The sequence below is a fragment of the Kryptolebias marmoratus genome, linkage group LG3 (genome assembly GCF_001649575.2).
Source record: "Kryptolebias marmoratus isolate JLee-2015 linkage group LG3, ASM164957v2, whole genome shotgun sequence".
In the NCBI taxonomy this organism is placed as follows: domain Eukaryota; kingdom Metazoa; phylum Chordata; class Actinopteri; order Cyprinodontiformes; family Rivulidae; genus Kryptolebias; species Kryptolebias marmoratus.
In genome coordinates, this window is record NC_051432.1 from 25276891 (window position 1) to 25295124 (window position 18234).

An 18234-nucleotide genomic window follows, 5' to 3' on the forward strand; every position below is an offset into this window, starting at 1 on the left:
GTCTGCCATCAGGATCTGGGCTGTAAAGGCTATTTTGAAAAGTGACCCCCTCTCTATTACACACACACAGCTGCTCGGAATCATGACAGAAGATGACGGATACGGTTGTCGCAGAGGGACAAGTCAAGTTTAGAGATGGAAAAAAGGTTAATTTGAACAGATTTTTTCCCTTATTTTAAGATTTAAATCTGTTTTTCCGTTCTCCCGGGCTCGTCAGAGGGATCTATTTGTCTGATTTGTTGTGTTTGAAACTTCTCCACAGTGGAAGACACGCTGGGTTGTTCTACAGAAACCTTCTCCCGTCGCCGGTATGTCCCAACTGCTTCTATTTATACGGGCAGCTCTTCATATTCCGAAGCAAGTTTTGCACACTTTCACTCCAGCGCTGATCAGATTTTTTCCCTTTCTTTTTTGAAATTTGTTTTTAACTAGCATCCAGCTCTAAAAACCTTTAAATGTGCTGTGATTAAAGTAATCAGGACCTGCCAACTGGTGTCTTGGCTGCGCGCCGCAGAGTGCAACAGATCCACACCAACATGTGTGGAGTTGATCCGGAGAGTTTGGAAATTTCAGTCCTGCCTGCCTTGTAGGAAAACAGTTTCCTCATGATGAAGCTGTTTATGACCCAAAGGCGAAGGGCGATAATGTTTTTACCCATCTGTATTCAATTGTCTGTACATTTAGCAAAAATCTCATGAACCCCTGGACAGATTTGAATGAAATCTTCAGAAAATAATCACTGGATGTGCATCTACTGCTCAACAACTTTTGGAGTGAATCCCATTCAAGATGGCCACCACAGCTAATCGACATTAGCCAACACCATAATGGCTCTAACTCAGTTTTGTGATAGTAACAGATATGCATTCCTTCAAGGAAGTCTAGGCCTTTAAATTGACTCAGATCATTTGAAATCCTAAATGCCAAATCCAGAAACTCTAACAGCGCTGTAGTCTGCTGCTGAACACCTGGTTGGACAGCTCTGTAGGTTGATGTTGACCCCGGATCGTTCAGCGTAGAGATATACGACCCACAGAGTCGTGTCCTTGAAGAAACTGGCAGGAGTTGTAAGAATAGTCAAGGCTCTTCTGCACAGCTCGAGTGCGATTGTAACTCAAGCTTTTTTGTTTTCCAGCTGTGTCAGAGGATTAGTTAATTGTTTTGGGGCTTTGTTATGACAGATGATGTGCCGTTGTAGACAGACGGGTGCAGAGCGGGGAAAACAAACAGTGACACCTCCATCAATCTGATAATTAACTTCAGATTAATGTACAAGTCTGTCAGTCTGAAAGGTTTGTCTTTGTGTCGCCTAAGACTGCTTGACGTTGCTGGTGTGGAAAGAGAAGAAGAAAAAGAAAAGCGGCGGACAGAAGGACAGGCTCCATGTAACTCTGGAGGTACGTTCAGCAGCAGACCAAAGGCTCACTGCTTCAGATTTCTGCTTTCCCACTCATGAATCAGCCTTTTTACTTCTGCGAAAAGACTCGTGTTTCCTACAAAAATGTCTGAGGCGATGTGAAGGAATTAGGACAAGAACAGACTTCAAAAGAAAAACCATTACTGTAGATAAATGTAGAGCAAAATCTAACCACAGAAAATACAAAATATATACAGCAAAAACCAGGACAGTTAATCATCTATAAAATCACGTCTAAGGGGTTTTTGTACAAGTGTTGCCAGAAAACTTTCTTTAATATTATTTGCTTGCAAAACATTCTGTAAATCATATCGTTTAAATTTTGCACTTTTTTAAACACACAAGATCTCACTATTATTTTCCGGTTTTATTTTATTTTCAACTTCTGCAAACTTTATGCTTTTTTAGCCAATCATAAATCAAAACATTCAGCTCATTCTGGAGGAGGAGGCTGTCACTTATGGCTCTTGCAATGTTTATGCTTTTCATATTCCATATAAATATTTAACTTTAAAAATAGAAAAATCTGCTTTGAGAGCCGTTCAATTCCTACATTGTTGTCTTTGACACTTGCTCTATATTTCTCTGCTTTTAGCTAATGTTCTCACACAAACTGTATTTTCTGTAGTTATATCTAAGCTGCCTTTGTGCTCTGGTCTCATGGTTTGTTTTGACACCAAGTGGTTAGAAAATATCTACACGTCAGTTTGTCAGATTATTTTCTCAGATTCTTCAGAGACCAGTTTGTATAAACCAGAGGAATAAAAACTTATGTCTTCATTGCGTTTCTATAAAAGTCATCAAACACAAAGTTTTATTGTATCTTTAATTGTGAGGTCTGAGTGTGAGTTGCTCCTTTCAGGGGATTTGTGGCGTGGAGCCGGGCCCCGGGTACGATGGCGTGTCCTACACCCTCTCTATTCTCTGCCTGGCGTACTCCCTGGTCCTGGGCTTCAGCAGCCGAGACGCCCTGCTGGCCTGGGACACCCGCCTCCGCTACAGCCTGGGTGAAGGTCAGTGCTGTGCTCGCTCTAAGACTTTAACCAAGGTGCTGAAAGTGACGGCGACCTGCATGAAAGAGCTGCAGTTAGTCTCTGCCGTGTTTCTCCACAGAAAGCAGAAGGCAACATAAAGCTGCAGATGTAATCTCTGCTGGTATGTCGTTTTATTTGTGTTGAAAGCCAAGCAACGCGGTGAATGAAAAGTCTCACATTTAGTAGTGCAGAAGTTAACTGTAAAAATGACAAACTATTCATCGGCCTGTTGTACAAATGTGAAAACAATGTTAGCCCTGAACTCTAGTCTCAAACATCTGATCAAGAAGAAAGCAGGTGATGAGGTATAAGCAGCTGCAGCATTCTTTTAAAACGTTGTTTTTATCTGTAAGTTTGAAAAGAGACAATCAGCTCGACTTTAAATAGACTTCTGCCATCACGCTGACTGCTATGAGTTTGCAAAATGTACTTCTTTTGGTTTCATAACGCCCTCGTTTATGAAGAAGGACGAGCAGAAGGGAGGAGGCAGACTTTATGTAAAATGTCCAAGTTTAGCACACAGATAAAATGTTTGATGAGAGACTTTTTTTAGAAGCTGAAACAGGACAAATCCTGTCTGAAACTGATGAGGAGCTGCTGCTCTATCCTTCAGGAGGAGACGTTTCACTGATATAACAAATCACTTATTTTAAGATCACTTTCTGTCTTTTGAATAATAAACACATAGTTAGCATTTGATCATTTTCAGATGCTTTTATTTAAAGCAACTTACAAACAAGAAACAATATTCCAGATTCAGCACACGAGCATTTAGTGCTAAATCTGTTTAAATATGGAGTAGAGGTTGAGGAGGCACAGAAAGGCAAAGTGAGAGTGGTTGGACAAGTTTGAGCTGTTATGGGATGGAGGTTTTCACAGACGAGACGAGTCCTTAGAAGAGTACAGAAGTTGGAAAGACGAGCTCTGCTTTGACAGCGTTTGTTAACTCATTCCACCATCTTGAAACCACAAATGGAAACAGTCTGATGGAGGCTCCGTTGTGTGGGTAGATGGCAGAACCAGATGACGAGGAGTGGTGGAATAACAAACACCACGCAAACAGAAACACAAGACTAAACTTCCCCGTGGACTGTCTAGTTTCACTTAAATGCTGGTATTTCTGTTAAGAAGCGTTGCTGTAGTCGAGGGAAGAGAGAAGTTAGCTGGTCACCAGGTAAAGTGCAAAGTCAGCCTAAAACTTGTTTAATAAATACTCAGAAAGTTTGGGTCCACAGACAGACGATGTGCCATCTGTACAAACGCAGTAATGACTAATTAAGACAAGCAGAGCCCATTACCCTAGCTATCCCAACACACTCCGTGTGTTTGTGTGTTTGTTTACGGGACAGACCCCGAGGATCTGTTTGGTTTTTTGTTTTTTTTTGCTCCACCTCCACCTGTTATGCAGCTGATTCTCTTTCTGATTAATGACTCTCCAGGTAAGTTATTACAGCTTGACGGGAATCTGGAACTCGCTGCTTGGTCTTTTCAAACTTTTTCATCCGTCCCCGTCTCTTCCTCTCCACCTTCAGTCCACAGGTTCGGCGTCGATGTCGAACCGGGCACAAAGCTAGACAGTGGCCCCGCCTCCCTCCACCTGTGCAACAACCTGTTGGTTCTGACCCGGGGCCTCCCTCCTGTCGTCGTCGGCAGCTGGAAGTTGTCGGCGTTGCGTCGATACGGCGCCGTGCCAAATGGTTTCGTGTTCGAAGGGGGGACCCGCTGTGGATTGTGTAAGTAACCTGTGGGCTGAAACCCTTAAATCTAATTAAAAGCCTTGCAATCCTGCATGCACCCCACCACCTTTTATGCCAGAGTGTTAAAAAAAAGGGAACAAAGTTACAGCTGTTTTGGTCAAACCTTCTCATGGACATGTTGGATTATTTCATGCTATCTTGCGGAACCTCTTGAAATGTGATCGAGCTCAAACTACGTGTTGAGGCTGACTCTCAGCTACTACTACACCAAATATTTGCTCAGTATCTGTAAATTTAACTTTGTGTTTGCTAAGGTTGATTAGCTGTGGCAGTTGTCGTGAACTGAATTGACCCCAGAAGCTAATCCGTTGTTGACGTTCATCCAACAATTACTTTCTGATAGCTTCATTAAAACCCATGCAGTGGTTCGTGAGATATTTTGCTAACAGACGGGCGAGGTTGGCTCCAACAGCTGCTGCTGAAGCACCTGGCGTATGTGCTGTTAATGACGCTGAGCTACAACCAGGCTGAACTTTAGCACCATGTCTGTAACGTTGACGGAGTTATTGACATATTTTTTTGAAATGCCAGTTGGCTGTGGCGGCCATCTTGCCATCAGTTGTAGAGGATCATCCAACGATTAGTTTCATTCAAGTTCCTCCTGCGGTTCGTTAGATATGTTGGTAACAAACAGGACGAAAGCACACAACAAACATGTTTGTAGAAAAGTCGAATTGAGCAGCAGTTTGGACCTGCACGTTTGTTTTTATGGTTTAAAATCACTTTAGCACAACTGCATTTAAATTCTCTTCAGCGCAACTAGACGTGTCCCTCCAACACAAACGGATTAAAACAAAAAGAAGAGATTTATTGCGGCAGCGTGTCCTCCACGTGGGCCTGGGTGGAGGTATCTTTTGAATGTCACGTTCATGTTGGGCATGAATGTTCGGAATGAGAGGCAGCTTTGTGTTTTCTCTGGGTGGGGTCTGGACCAAGGTTAAAGTTTCAAACCATGGAGAAAGTTACGCCGCTAACAGCCGATGTGTTCTCTTACTGGAGGAGGGTATATGAAAACTTTCTGCTCCCTCTCTTGTTGTAGAGATTTAGGAATCATTTGAGCTCCTGATTGCACTCTTGCAATGCCGTTTTTTTCCCAAAGAGTGTATGTGTGTGTGTGTGACCAAACACAAGAATAACCGTCATGTTTTCAGGCTCTGGTTACAAAGTTCTTATGAGAGCCCTCTATAAATACCAGGACCAGACTCTCAGCCAATCACAAGCAGCCTGCTGGCTTCATGTCCAATCAGAAGGCCCTTCTTCTTTTCATCAGCAAATTACCCAGCAGACCCGGGGGCAGCAGACAGAGGCCCTCCCGGTGTGGCAGAAGTGAAATCTGCATGTTACATTCCTTGCATGGCTTCAAAGTAAAGTGGAGGGTTAGTTTACGGTTTTCCGTGTTTACTGGTATTTGGTCTACATGCAACACATTTCAGCATCAAGCAGCTGTTTAACGGAGAGCAGATTTTTTAATTTTAAAAGACTTAAATGAAACTAAAAGCTGCCAGTATGCTCAGTAGAAGAATTGGGAGTGATCCACGATCTTTACATAAGAAACTGCAAACTAAACTTTCTGTTTTGCAGTTTGAAAGTCATAAAAATGAACATCGGAGCCTCTTTGTCTTATTCAGAAAGTTCAGTAAAAGTGGAGGAAATCTTTCCTCACGCCAGTTTTAATCATCTTCAAATCATGTAATCATGTTTCTTTCTCCTTTTTATCATCACCGCCAGCCACTGAAGGCAAGAGGCGATAATGTTTGTGTTTGTTTTTCTGTCGCTTTAACAAAACATTTAATGACAGGTTTTAATGAGGATGTACCTCCACAACTGCTGAACGCTTAGGAAACACAAAAATGGCCACAACTCAGTCCGTTTTATGGATGTTGAGCTAAAATGTGGTGTGGTTGGAGCTGAGAGTCATCCTCAACACATTCTCTGAGAGCTAACGGCTCATGTGAGATCCTGGGATGTTTTATAAGATCGTGGAGAACATCATTTAGAACGGGGGGGTCAAACTCCCGGCCTCGAGGCTGCGCTGTCCTGGAAGTTTTAGGTTTTTCTGCTCCGACACACCTGATTCAAATGGTTTAATCACCTCCTCTCCAAATCGTCAAGTTCCCTAGAACCACGCCCACAAGTCATTCATTTAAAGCAAGAACACGTCTAAAACATGCACCCCGACCCCGAGGAACGGAGTTTGACTAAAACGGCTCTAGCTTCTATTCTCACCACACAACGGGCGACAGGCATTCCTTCGAAGATTGCAAGGTTTTTAATTTTAGAAGGCACACATCTTTTCCACCTTACGTTAGACTTTTTAAAACAGATTATTGGTGCATGAATGCAAAGGTGGAAACAGAGACTGAGAGTTGTTTGTTAGTGTGGACTCCGCCGTCTGTTTTATTTCCCCGCAGGTCGTATTTTCTTCTGCTGACCACGGAGGAAGTCTCAGTCATGCCACGCAGCTTTACGCAGTAACTTTATACTGCAGCTGCACACAGCGATACGACCTTTTTCTTTTTGTGGTGACATCCACAGACTTCCTGTCAGCCGGTCCACCAGTCCTCTGAGGCTGTAGGCAGCTGTATTCTGCAGTCTTTACCTGACAGAAGTCTTTTCAGTTATACATTCATATGCAAATTATCTGTGGTTTAAGGATATAATGAAGCCGCTGTTGGCAGATATTTTCTGGCCTATTCTGTTTATGTGTTTGTTTCAGCCCTGCAGCACAAACAGCTAAACGTGTTTTTAGTGCACACATGCTGACACAGAAATAAAACGGTGTACCGCAGAGTCTGGACAGCCTTCAGGCTCCTGGTTCCGGATAAAAGCCATTTTAAGCTCACATGCTGGCTCGGCAGTCTTTCCGTGTCCCTCAAACCCTCACACCTCTCTGATAGTTATGTCGTTGCACGTGTGACAGTTTGTGTTTTATATTTAGTCAGAAGGTATCGAGGGGTTAAATCCGACCAGGCAGCACTCCTGCCAGGTGATGTGAAAGTGTGAGCGACCCTCAGAGGTTACAACGTCTGATTGATAAATTCTTCTCAGCTGTGCAAACTGTTCAACTCAGAAAAGGTTTTAATTCATTACTTCATACTGTGAGGGTGAAAGTTAAAGCATTTATCTGTCAGGGAAGAAAATAAATAAGTTATAAAGTCATAAACTTTAAAGAAAAAGACAAAAATGATACAACAGTTTGTTGTCTCTTCATGAAATAAGAGCTAACGTATAAAAAGCCACTTCTAGAAAGTAAAGTGCAGCAGGAATTTCATCTGTTTTCTGAATTAATTGAAGCCACAGAGCGTAAGAAATGGTTTTCTCTGACTTCATTATGTTCAGAAAACGTTCTCAGAAACAATTCAAGAAAATGCTGCAGTCAGTAGATTAATTGTTGATATTGGTGGTTTTGAACCAAACGATTAAAGAACTGAATAGATTTTCATTAAACTCCTTGAAGATTCAAGTTAAAACTGGATTATTGAGCTCGAAGGGCTGCACGTTGCTTCAGAAGCATATTTTAATGCATTAGATGCATAAGAAGTTTAGCAAATAAAGTCAAGTTGTGTCAGATATCAGGTATGTTTTTGTTTTTTAAACGTTCTAGTTGATTTTATTTTGATTGTAAGTGAACTGAGTTCTGCATGAATGAGCTGTTTTCAGCCCGCTCCCAGCTGACTTCATGATCGTCTCGGTCGTTTCTAAGACTTGATGTTTTATTTTTGATTCTTTTTTTCGTTCGTTTCTGCTGCTGTTTTCATTGGCAGACACCTCTGCGTGGGCTGCGGTAAATGCTGAGAGCTGAGCTGATCCACATCGTGTAACCTTTAGAAAAAAAAGATTTGTTGCTGCCGCACCTTCTGAAACTCAGTAAATACTGTTCAGCCTCCCTCAAGAAGAGCATCTTCCTCCTTACAGCTCACTACAACACTATTCACTGATCTTCTCTCCTGCTTCTGATGGTTTTATTCCATACGGTTTACTTCTCAGCTCCTCTTTTTCAGTTTTTAGGTCATCTCTGATGTGATTTCCTGTCTGCATGTCTCCCAGGGGCCGGTGTTTATTTCCTGTCCTGCTCAGAAGGAGAGCAGATCAGCTTCCTGTTCGACTGCATCGTCCGGGGAATCGCCCCCAGCAGGGCGCTGCATGGCCTGCGACCCAATCAGCCAGGTGAGCGCAAAACTGGTCAAAATGAAGACTTTCACAGCAGCGTTTGTAGAAGTCCTTTTGTCCTTTTTGGTATGTGACTTTATGACTTCTATAATCAGGGTTTACGGCCTGTTTAGTGCGAGCATGTGTCAGGCGGCATGCTAACAGAAACACAACATGCTTTACCCCCCCCGACAGGTCACCCTGGAGATTAACGGGTCATGTTTTTGTATCATATTGTTTATTTATGCCTCAGGAGCTTATGTTGCACATGCAGCATACCAAGGAAATGACAAGTTTATAAATAAAAGTCTAACATTCCTTAAAGGAATGCATGTCACCCGTCACCTTTCACGCCACAGGTTCAGACTGAGATCATCGTATGTTGAGAAATGTATTGCTCCCCTTTTCCTTTACCCCTTTAAGTTCCTCCAGGCCGACTCTGTAAATAAGAAACTCTTCTTAATGTCTTGCCTAAAATAAAGGTTAAACAAATAAATTAAGTTAAAGAATGACAAAGTTATAGCCTGAAAAGATCTTGCAACAATCGTTCAGTGCTCAGAGTGTTTGGGATCTGTCTCCACACTAAATCTTAGGTCCGAATCTGTGAAACGGACTGAATTATAGCCTTTTTTTGTGTTTTTGAAGGTCAGTTGGGCGTGGCAGCCATGTTGAGTTGAGTTGACTCCACAGTAGATGCACAAATGATGATTAGTTTCTGTGAGCTTCATTAAAATTCATCCAGTGGTTCGTGAGATATTTTGGAAGCAGACAGTCAGCGATAACACAGATTCATGTTGCATATTGGGAAAAAACACAGTGTGTGAGTTTTGAGCATCAAAAGGGTTTTTTCTGGTAAATTCGTTCCGAACATCTGTGAGAGGGAAGAATAAACACACATTGTTTTGTACATCAGTTCTCACCAACCAAGTATTCTTTTTTTAAAACCACATAATTTTAGCAGCAAAAAAAAGTCATACAAGCACAACAGGTGTCCTTTTACATCAGGGGTGTCAAACTCCAGGCCTTGAGGCTCCGCTGTCCTGGGAGTTTTAGGTTTTTCTGCTCCAACACACCTGATTCAAACGGTTTAATCACCTCCTCACCAAATCAGCAGGTTCTCCAGGAGCACAGCAACAAGTCGTCCATTTAAAGCGGGTGTTTTAAAGCAAGAACACGTCTAAAACATGCAGGAGAGCGGCCTCGAGGGATTGAGTTTGACATCTTTAAATATAAAATTCCCAGCATGCTGCAGGGCTTGAACCACCTTCACATCACCTATTAGAACAAGAAACCTTTTTATTAGCCTTTTGGTTTCAATTAAAAGCAAATTTGGAGTATATAAAACAAAAAGAAAATATCTGAAATGAGTTGATTATTAATTAGAAACATTTTGTTGCTTTGATGGGAAGAAACCGTGAAGTAAAAAGTTTAGTTTAGTTTGGGCTCCCCCCCCCCCCCCCCCCCNCCACATTTCGTCCTGTCAGTCGGATCTGAACCCTGCGACGCTCGGCGCTGAGCACAGGCTAAAATTAACCGCCTCAGTTAGCGAACGTTAGCCGACACCTCACATAGCGTCTGCAGCATTAGCTACAGATCAGAGGCAGGGATCCAGGAGGTCCAGGAGGTCCAGGGGGCGGGTTGTTGACACCAGAACAGAAACATACGGACCTTCTGCGATGTGAGCTCACGGACAAACACCACCTCCCCCCTTTGCTCCCACTCCCAGCTGCAGCACGTGGACCCTGAATCCATGTTTAAACATTTAGTTCAGGCACCTAAAACTTTTGGAACTTTTGGAAATGCGCTCCCACCCACTGCAGACGAGCTGAAAAAAAAAAAAAAACATTAAAGTTTTTACTTCTGCAGCCATAATGGTTAGTTTTCATATATAAAAAAAAAGAAAAAGTTTAATGACGTTTTTGCACATTGAACTGCTTTCAGTTTTGTTTTGTTTTTTTGTTCAGTAAACGTCAAACGTGAATGAGACATTCTGCAAAAAATCTGTGAAGGTTGTTTTTAAGTAGAAGAGATTAGGATGACAAGGTGAAGTGACATTTGGGTCGCATTCTATTTTATCTGACTTTTATTTCAGCTTATTTTATTGCTTTTATTTTTATTTTACCTTGATTTATTTTATGTTTGTGCCCTTGAATGAAATGCTTTTAAAAGGCACCAAATAAAGAAAGTTTAAAGTACTTCCTTACTTACTGACTAGTCAGTTCTAGTTAGATTGAGGGATTTCTTGTTTAACATTAACCTGATTCAGGTGGGTCCAGAACCAGTTATTACCTCTTTATATGATAGAACATGCATTGAAGTGTTTATGGTAATAAGGCATGCTTACCAAAGCTTATTAAAATGATAAAAATGATAACTTTTATCATTTTTTTGAACAAATTGAAATCAATAAGTAATGTCTTTAAACTAATTTTATGACTTTTAGTTTAGTTTTTTGTCTTTAAACTAATTTTATGACTTTTCAGAAGTAGTTAATGTTTTCCCTCATACATGTATGTGATCAAGCCGGAAAAAAAAATCTGTATTGATTCAGTTTTAGAAGATAAATCAGTCAGTGGAGTTTTTGTGTTTATGTTTGTCCTACATCCCAGCATCCTCTGTGTTTATTCATGTCTGTTTGAGGACTGAGGATGGAAATCAACCTGAGATTAAAGTTTAAGTGCATTGTTAGCTTATAACTAATGTTGTTGTGTATTTATTGTGCAAACTGCAGATCCCCATGCAGACCCAGCTTCAGCAGAAGAACGGATCAGCCAGGAGACCTCTGATCTGGAGAAACGACTCAGCATGTTGTCTCACTGCAGCCTGGCGAGCAGCTCAGGTGAACGAAGCCAGAAAACTTCTCTTCATCGGCCGACACGTCACTCATTAGCATTTTGTAGTTCGGCGTAGCGCATCATGTGGAGGCGATCAGATCAGATGTTGCCATGAATTATTAATCCGCTCATCATCAATCCGCCCAGTTGGACTGGCAGGACTTGTCCTGAAAGTTTAATCACATCTCTGTATGGGGACTGACAGTCTGGGGAAGTTTGTGTCATGGGTATGTGCATGTGTTAGTCAGAAATATGAAGCTCACTGTAGGCAGAGGTCCCATGATTCATGTTTTTTCACCGCCTGCCTCAAACTCTGTAAAAGTTTGGGAAGAAAAATATGAGTTTTTATGCTTTCACTGGGTGGAAGCTGCAGTAAATGACAATTATTAAACTACACGCTGTCACAGAGTCGAGGTGGAATGGACCCAAACGAAGGCAGGCAGGCAGGAGACAGGTTCAGGAGCAAAACTGGAGACTAATAACTGATTTCAAGACAATAAACAGGAAATTGGTGAACAGACATCGAGTAAAACCAGGAAGGTGATTACAGCGTGAGGACAGAGGAGAAAATAATGAAGTTTCCTTGGTCAAACACTCAGATGATGTATTGTGAGTGACTCTCAGCGACTACCACACACAAATAATAGAGCTTAATATCTGTTACATCGACTGAGTTAGAGACATTTTTATGTTGGCTCCAAATGTTAAGCAGTTGTAGATGTACATCCAGTGATTATTTCCTGAAATCTTCAATAAAATCCATTCACTGGGTCATGAGATATTTTGCTAACAGACACATGCACTGACAGACAGCAAACCTTTCAGCGCCGAGTGAATTCATTTCTTCTGCTCTGTTAACTTTCTCCTCTTGTTCAGCCTCCTCGTACAGCTGCAGCACATCTGTTGCCGGGGACGACCGCAGCATCTCCAGCTCCTCGTCCAGTCAGTCAGAAACGAGCTACGGAGGCAGACTTCCGTTCTGGATGGAGCCGTCGGTTAAATCGCTCCGCCCCGACGAGACGGTGTCCAGCTTGTCCACGCTTAAAGCCCTGACCAGGTCAGACGACCGGCTTTATGGCTCCGTAATGGGGGGCTCGGGGTCGGGGGACTCCGGGAGTCGTCCGTCCTCCGCCCAGCTCCGCCCCCGTGGCCTCCATGACAGCGGGCGGCAGAGCTCATTGGACAGCGGGATTGGGATCGCCACAGGCAGCCAGTCGTCCTACTCTGGGAGCTACTCCTCATGCACTGGGAGTTTGGACATGGCCAGTCAAGGAGGAGGGGAGGAATTTGGCTCAGCAGTCAGCCTTCCTCCTCCTCCTCCCCCTGCACCTCCCCCAAGCCCCCCTCCATCACCTGCTCAGCCCAGTCCTGCCTCCTCACAGGCCTGCCTGTCCAGAAGTGGCTCTCTAGTGTCTTGTCGGCACAGTGAGGAGTACCAGGTCCCCAGCCTGCTCAGATGGTGGTATGACACCCCCAGGAGTCTTCTTCAGGCCCTGACACTGAGGGGCACACCTGCCCGGGGGGGCACACCTGACCTGAGCAGCAGGAGCAGTGAGAATGCAGGTAATAGTCAGGGACAGATGTTAAACACAGATGTGAGGGCTCAGCATCTGGAGATGATGCAGCGCTCGCTGTCCTGGGGCGGTGAGAGGACGGCGTCCGCGGGCGGCAAGAGGACGGCGTCTGCAGGCGGTGATGGGAGATCCACACCCAAACACCAGCTGGTCCCTGTGAGCCTGGCTTACAGAGAAACACAGGTACCTTTTTTCATTTTCCCGTTTTTAGACTTTAAACACCTGTTGTAAGTTTGGCTTTTGCTCCAACATTTTCATAAAAAATTAATAATAAAATGAACCAAAATGTTTTAAAATGTTCTCCTAATGATGCTAAAATCCATAAAGTGTTGTTTTTTACGTCGGTGGAGTTGTTTATTTGTTAGGATTATAATAAACAAGCTCTGATGAGTTGATGAGGAACAGATGCTCCTCAAAGTTTAAAGGAGACGAAAGAAAGAATCAGAGATGTTGAGACACTTCATCAAAATCTTTCTAAAGTATCTAATATATTCAAGTACTGTAGTGTTCTTAAATTTCGCTTTTTGAAAAAAATGACACGATGGGTTATCTCAGACTCAGTTTTTTGAGGATGACTCTCAGCTACTACCACATCGAGTTTTACTTTAATATCTGTAAAACTGAGTGAGCTGCAGCTGTTTTTGTGTTGAGTGATGTCAGTTAGCTGTGGTAGCCATCTTGAATTGGATGTTTATCACTTGTAGATGCTCATTAAATGATTGAGTTTCAGTAAAATTTCCTTAACTGATCACAGAGTCAACCCTAATACCACACCAAATTTATCTTCATTTCTATATTTCTACCTGGATGTTATAAAACTAAACTAAAAATGAAGTGATTAGGTGCAGTCCTTGTTTATTGATGCTGCTAACAAAGACACAAGAATGATGTCTTTTTATGATTTTTCACGTTCAAACTAAAGATATTTCATCACCGCGGGAAAATTATCATCAGAGTGGAGAAGAAACAGCCCGCCTTCTGATTTTCAACAGCATTTGTGGGAGTGTGTGTGTGTGAAGATGAGGGGGCCAAAGGGTGACAGACGAAGTACATGAGTGGTGATGAAGCCAACAGAAACCCTCAGAGAGCCCCGCTGCTCGAAACACAACCGACTTTCCTTTAAAGAATCGTTTCTGAAGCATCCTGACGCCACCAGTCGTATCTGCCGAGATAAACTAGACGAGAGTTCCTAACGCCCCAGCTGGTTGGGTTATTAGCAGCTGTGAGGAGGAGAAAATGTCGTCGGAGGCAGCCGCCCTTTTGTCTCGTGTCTGCCACCTCGAAAGCTGCCTCTCAGCTCTCGTTTCTTCACCTCGTGCCCTCGAAGCAGCCCTCCTCCTCTTCTTCCTCAGTAATTCACTCTGAAGCTGTCCTGTGGACAGATGTTCTCTTCAGTCGGGATCTGTTTTTCTTTCAGCCAGGAACAGGACTGAACGTTGTGCTGGAGGGAAAAGCGATAATGTGTGTTTGCTTGTCTGTAGTTCAGCGAAGCAACCCCTAAAAACACAAAATATCGGCTATAATTGGCTAAAACTCAATTATTTAACAGATATTGATCTAAAACTTGGTGTGGTAGTAGTTGAGATGGTCCCTAAACACATTCTGAGCTTTGTTTAACATTTTGGCATCAGCTTTTAGGACTCAGCTCTGTCTGCCTGTTTGCAAAAAAATCTCATGATGGATTTCAATAAAACTTTCCCCCCCCAAAAAAATCACTGAATGTTCGTCTACAGCTGAATAATATCTGGAGCCACCTCAGTTCGAGATGACCAGCTGACCTCAGAAAACATAAAAATTCAATAAACTTCACTGATATCAAGCTCTAATTTGTTGTGGTAGCAGCTGAGAGTGAAATACGACACAGGTGTCTCATTCTGTGACATCTCTGCTTAAACCTTCAGCTCGAACTGTTCGACTGTGAGGAAAGTTAATTAAATTGACCTCGGCTGCAGCTTTTCTCATCCCAGTGCTCTCCTGGCTTGTTGGGCTGCTTTACATGTTAACTATTAGCAGCTCAACCCAAGTAACGGTGATTGCATGTGTAGTTGTAGCCTTTTATTAAGTGAGAGCCATCAAAAAATGTGGTTTTACTTTAAAATCGACCTAAATTCTGATTTAAGAGCCACTGGGTGTCTGAGGCGGTGGGTTCCTCTGTGATTCCAGCTCAGGTCTGCTGATGAGTTTTCACCAATTCTGATTTCTTTCTGGGGAGAAGTCAACAAACAGCTTTACACCGCTGGTCGAGCAGAAAACTAGTAGATTATTTGTGTCCTCTCCCTTCGGCTGAGTTTGTCATGAAAGGGGGACAACTGGTCTGATGTAAAATTCATAAAGTAAGAGTGCACAGCTTTTATTTTTCAGACTCATTAAGGGTTTGAACGACATTCTTACAGATAAATGTTAGATATTTATAAGGTCTGACTCGTTTGATTGATCAAGCAGTAACACACGTTTATGTTTGTTAGATGGTGATTTAAAGTATATAAAATAAAGTATTTTTTCTTATATTTTCTAGGTTAAAAGCTCTTCATTTACAGATATTTCTCCAACCGTTACTTCAGCTACACAAGGTGAGTTTGGAGTACAACATAAAAATGCTTTTCTACGCAGATGGATTAAATGTTTGCAGATTTATGAATCCATAAAAAAATCAAATATTTTTGACTGTTCTTACTGATGTATGTTGGAAAAGGAACGTTCCATATTTGTTATTACTTGAATAAATGATTTGAACACTTTTGCTGAAACACTGATGTTAAAACAACAATCTGTTCTCAGACCCTGAGAAACGTCGTGACAGTGACGATGTTGGGAAACTAAGATGTCTGAGAAGAATGCTGCTTTCTCCACGGCCCACTGTTCCTCCTCTTCTTCCTCCTCCTCCTCCTCTTCCTCCGGTCACATTCAGGCCAACATCAGCATGTGGGAAGAAAAGTCATTTCTGTCACATTCTTATTTTTTTAAGAAAAATAAAGTTTTTTTAACAACACGGAAAACAAAACTTGTTTTTGTGTTTTTTTTTCCTTCAGCTACGTTCCCGTCTGCCCATGAAGCTGAAAATGGGCGTCAGAGTGGAAGAAGAACTGTTAATTATGTAAATATCCCCCTGAGCCGTGAGAACGGTCCGACTACAGAGCTGCTCTTCCCGGAGCTGGACCTGCAGAGACGTCTTCCGGCTCCTGTGTCCAGTTCTTACAGCGTGGTGGGAGGCGACTCCCTGCAGCTCTACAGACCCGGTAAGAGCCCTGAGAGGGATCCAGATCAGGTTTTCTTTTCCAGACTTGTAGCTCAGCATGTCTCGCCTTCTTCCTTTAATGAATGAGAAGCACGTGACTCCGGATTCATCAGGGATCGTTAGTAAATGTCAGGCTGAAGACAGCAGAACTGAAATATGAAACATCTGTTTCCTTTATGCAGCTGCTGGTTGATTTATTCATTATTCTCTCAGTCTGCTCTACTGAAGCTTACCATTAGATCCTCAAGGCTGCCTGCACGGTTTTAATCATTAAACAAGAAAAAAAAAAGCTTTACAACTTATTCATTTGTTAATGTAGATTAGGGAATTTGAAAAAAAGTTCTTTGAAGAATTTAATTTGTTTCTGTTTTAGTGCCTGATTTAAATGGAATAATTACACGTATTTGCAAAAGTTAAAATAAAGCAATTTATTGCAGTAAAAAAAGCAATTTACAACAGCTGAAACCTGATAAAATTCAAAGACGTGAATACAAAAGGGAAGAGGAACGTTTAATTACATCAAATAAAACATCTCAGTCTAACAGATCACTGCAGATTTTCACCACTCTGGATGTGTGTGTCAGTAAAAGATATGAAACCTCCCCGTTCCCCCCCCAACAGAAGAGGACTCCATCAGGTACGGCCACCTCGACATGGCTGCCATGGAAACAGCTGAGCGAGTGGGGGCGGAGCATGTTCAGGGCAGAGAGGAGGACAGGCTGACTCAGCTGGAGAGCAGGTGGCGAGGGCCACCGATCTGACTCTGCGACACTGCAGGTTCTTTCCTCCAACACACCCACAGTTTCACCAGCACACACAAATTCCCACAAGCAATCCATTCCACTGAAAATGAAAAACGCAACCGTGGGAGGTCTTTGTGCTGCTGTCGTCTGACTGTAACGGTGGTTTCCTGCAGTTTACTCCAGGAATGTGTTTGCATGACACTTAGTTATGTTGAGTTTTGGGAATATTCTCCTTTCTTTCTTTTAAAGATGATTGTTTTTAAGTATTGGTACAAACTGATGTTTTGATGTTTAAGATGTGCCTTGAACTTGTCTCATTACGACCGCAAACTTCAAACTACTTTACTGGGATTTTACGTGCTGGACCTTAAATGGCAGGAGGTTTTCAATTTATTTTTAGTATATTTTCACCTAAAAATGACTCTGATTCTTTAACTAAAACCCAGTGAAACCAGCTGCCTTCAGAAGTCACCTAATTAGTAAATTAGTGTAATTTAACCTCAGTATAAATCCAGCTGTTGGGTGACGGTGTCAGAGGTTTGCTGCAGAACATCAGTGATCAAACAGCATCATGAAGACCAAGGAAAACACCAGACAGGTCAGGGAAGTTTAAAGCAGGCTAAGGTTATAAATCGATACACTTAAACTTTCTGGCCTTATTGCAAAACGTTAAGGAAAACTAACACAGCATCCCCTGTGTGAAGCATGGTGGTGGCGGCATCATGCTGTATGGGATGTTTGTCCTCAGAGTTGATGGTGCAGTTGGAAGCTGCAGAAGACTCGAGACCCCGTCAGTCCGGACCTAAATCCACCAGAATCTGTGATGGGACTAAAACTGGAGTTCACTGATGATCTTTTACAAAGCTGGTAGAGAGACCAGAAAAGATTTGCAGATGGAATACAAGTCATTTCCAGATTTTTATTTATAAAGAAATATTGAAAAAAAAGACATATCATTTTCCTTCTACTTCACAAATATGCACCACTTTGTGTTGTTCTACCACCTAAAATCCCAGTAAAATACTTTGAAGTTTGTGTGTAACGTGACAAAACGTGGAAAAGTTCAAGAAGTATGAATACTTTGTCACGGTCCTGTAAATACGAGTGAGACAAACAGCAGCTTTACTTCAGGTCCTGTCTCACTGGGCTGTGGTTGACTAAAAAAAAAAAGTGAATTTAGCGTTACACTCTCATTGATCTGTGACCAAAATGACCTGCGAGTTGCGCGGCCATGGTTTGAGTCTTGGCTGCGCACATTATTTTCTTGTCTTTGTACCCACTTTAGCCGACACTTTGTGGTTTAATCTGCTGGAGTAGAGATTTGAAATGAAAAATAACCAGTTTTTCATTATTTTTTTTATCAACAGCATGGGTTTTAGATCAGCTCCCATGCAGGTGTGAAAAATCCAGCTCTAACACCCACCAGCAGCTCGATTCATGTGGGTTTGGGACTTCAGCAAAGACTCTGTGACTATTTCAAGAGAAACAGAT

General features: G+C 42.4%; 1 protein-coding gene across 1 annotated transcript; it reads left to right on the forward strand.

Annotated features, from left to right (window-relative positions):
• dok7 (docking protein 7) lies at window positions 1-18233 on the forward strand. The gene is made up of 12 exons (XM_017417003.3): window positions 1-146; window positions 263-308; window positions 1315-1397; window positions 2280-2430; window positions 3984-4184; window positions 8256-8375; window positions 11089-11196; window positions 12068-12948; window positions 15281-15335; window positions 15544-15687; window positions 15795-16001; window positions 16622-18233. The coding sequence occupies exons 1-12, from the start codon at window positions 93-95 to the stop codon at window positions 16759-16761; spliced, it is 2190 nt and encodes a 729-aa protein (XP_017272492.1). The 5' UTR covers window positions 1-92; the 3' UTR covers window positions 16762-18233.
• Window position 18234: the final 1 nt, after the last annotated feature.